The 1,292-nt window shown below is 71.1% G+C and overlaps 1 protein-coding gene across 1 annotated transcript in view; it reads right to left on the bottom strand.

Annotated features, from left to right (window-relative positions):
* Positions 1 to 1,060, bottom strand: part of LOC118026743 (DLA class I histocompatibility antigen, A9/A9 alpha chain-like) — a 2,165-nt gene extending 1,105 nt beyond the window's left edge. The window contains exons 1-3 of the mRNA XM_035029743.1: positions 969 to 1,060; positions 414 to 683; positions 1 to 155 (exon numbers count right to left, since the gene is read on the bottom strand). Of these exons, the coding sequence (XP_034885634.1) occupies positions 1 to 155; positions 414 to 683; positions 969 to 1,032 (489 nt within the window). The 5' untranslated portion in view covers positions 1,033 to 1,060. The remainder of the gene's footprint in view (positions 156 to 413; positions 684 to 968) is intronic.
* Between the last annotated feature and the right edge of the window lie 232 nt (positions 1,061 to 1,292).

Raw genomic sequence — 1,292 nt, 5'->3', positions numbered from 1 at the left:
GATCTGCGCCGCCGTGTCCGCCGCGGTCCAGGAGCGCAGGTCCTCGTTCAGGGCGATGTAATCCGCGCCGTCGTAGGCGTCCTGCCTGTACCCGCGGAGGAGGTTCCCGTCGGACCCCACGTCACAGCCGTACATCACCTGGATGGTGTGAGACCCTGGCCCCGGCCCCGCGGTCAGCCACGCCCCGCAGCCCCACCGCCGCCTTCAGTCCCCTCCGCCCCCCCATGGTCCCTTCCCGGACAAGAAAGAGATGAAATCCAAACAGAAAGTAGAACTGCTCAAGCGTCCGCTGGCTCTTCCTGGATCGGGGGACCGGTGGGTCCCGCAGCCTCAGGATGGCGCTCGGAACCAGCGACCCCAGCAGGTCCGTGGGGATGGGGGTCGTGACCGGGACCCGGGCCCGCGTCGCTCACCGGCCTCGCTCTGGTTGTAGTAGCCCCGCAGGACGTTCAGGCTCCCTCGGAAACTCTGTGCGTTGTTCTTGGCGATCCGCGTCTCCAGGTCCCAGTACTCCGGCCCCTCCTGCTCCATCCACGGCGCCCGCGGCTCCATCCTCGGACTCGCCGCGTCGCTGTCGAACCGCACGAACTGCGTGTCGTCCACGTAGCCGACGATGACGAAGCGGGGCTCCCCGCGGCCGGGCCGGGACACGGAGGTGTGGAAATACCTCAGGGAGTGGGAGCCTGCGGGCGCGGAGGGGCTGAGACCCCGCGCGACCCTCGTCCCGGCGCGGGGCCGGGGCCCAGGGGGAGGCGGCCGGGCGGGCAGGGGAGGGGCACCGAGGGCGGGAGAGCAGGGCGGAGGCGGGGAGGGGCGGGGGAGCACAGGCCGTGGCGGGGCCGGGGGCGGCTGGGGGGGCTGGGGCGGGGGCGGCGGAGAGGCGCCCTCCCCGGGGGTCCCGCGTCCCCGCCCCGCGGTCCCCTCGCTCCCGCCCCGCAGAGGCCCTTTCCTCCCGCCGCCGCACTCACCCGCCCAGGGCTCGGTCACGGCCAGGGCCCCCGACAGCAGCAGGACGAGGGTTCGGGACCCCATAGCCCAGACCCTCAGGGTCTGAGGTGTAGCTGCATTCCCACAGGTCAGGTGAGAACTTTAGAACCCGGAACCGAGGTGCCGCTGATTGGCTTCTCCAGACCCCCGCCCCCAATGGGAATGCGAAACGGGGCTGCCTCATGAGTATCCAGGCAGGAGGACCTGAAAGAATTTGTGAGACGGAGAACAAGGGGAGATGGGGACTCCCCGGCACTGGGCTTCCCCACCCCAGACACCACCCTGGGGCCTGAGACCCTGAGAGG

Source organism: Mirounga leonina, unplaced genomic scaffold, assembly GCF_011800145.1.
Source record: "Mirounga leonina isolate KUSES-001 unplaced genomic scaffold, KU_Mleo_1.0 Mir_281, whole genome shotgun sequence".
Classification (NCBI taxonomy): domain Eukaryota; kingdom Metazoa; phylum Chordata; class Mammalia; order Carnivora; family Phocidae; genus Mirounga; species Mirounga leonina.
The sequence above is the reverse complement of the archived record's forward strand: the minus strand, read 5'-3'. Positions and strand labels throughout refer to the sequence as shown.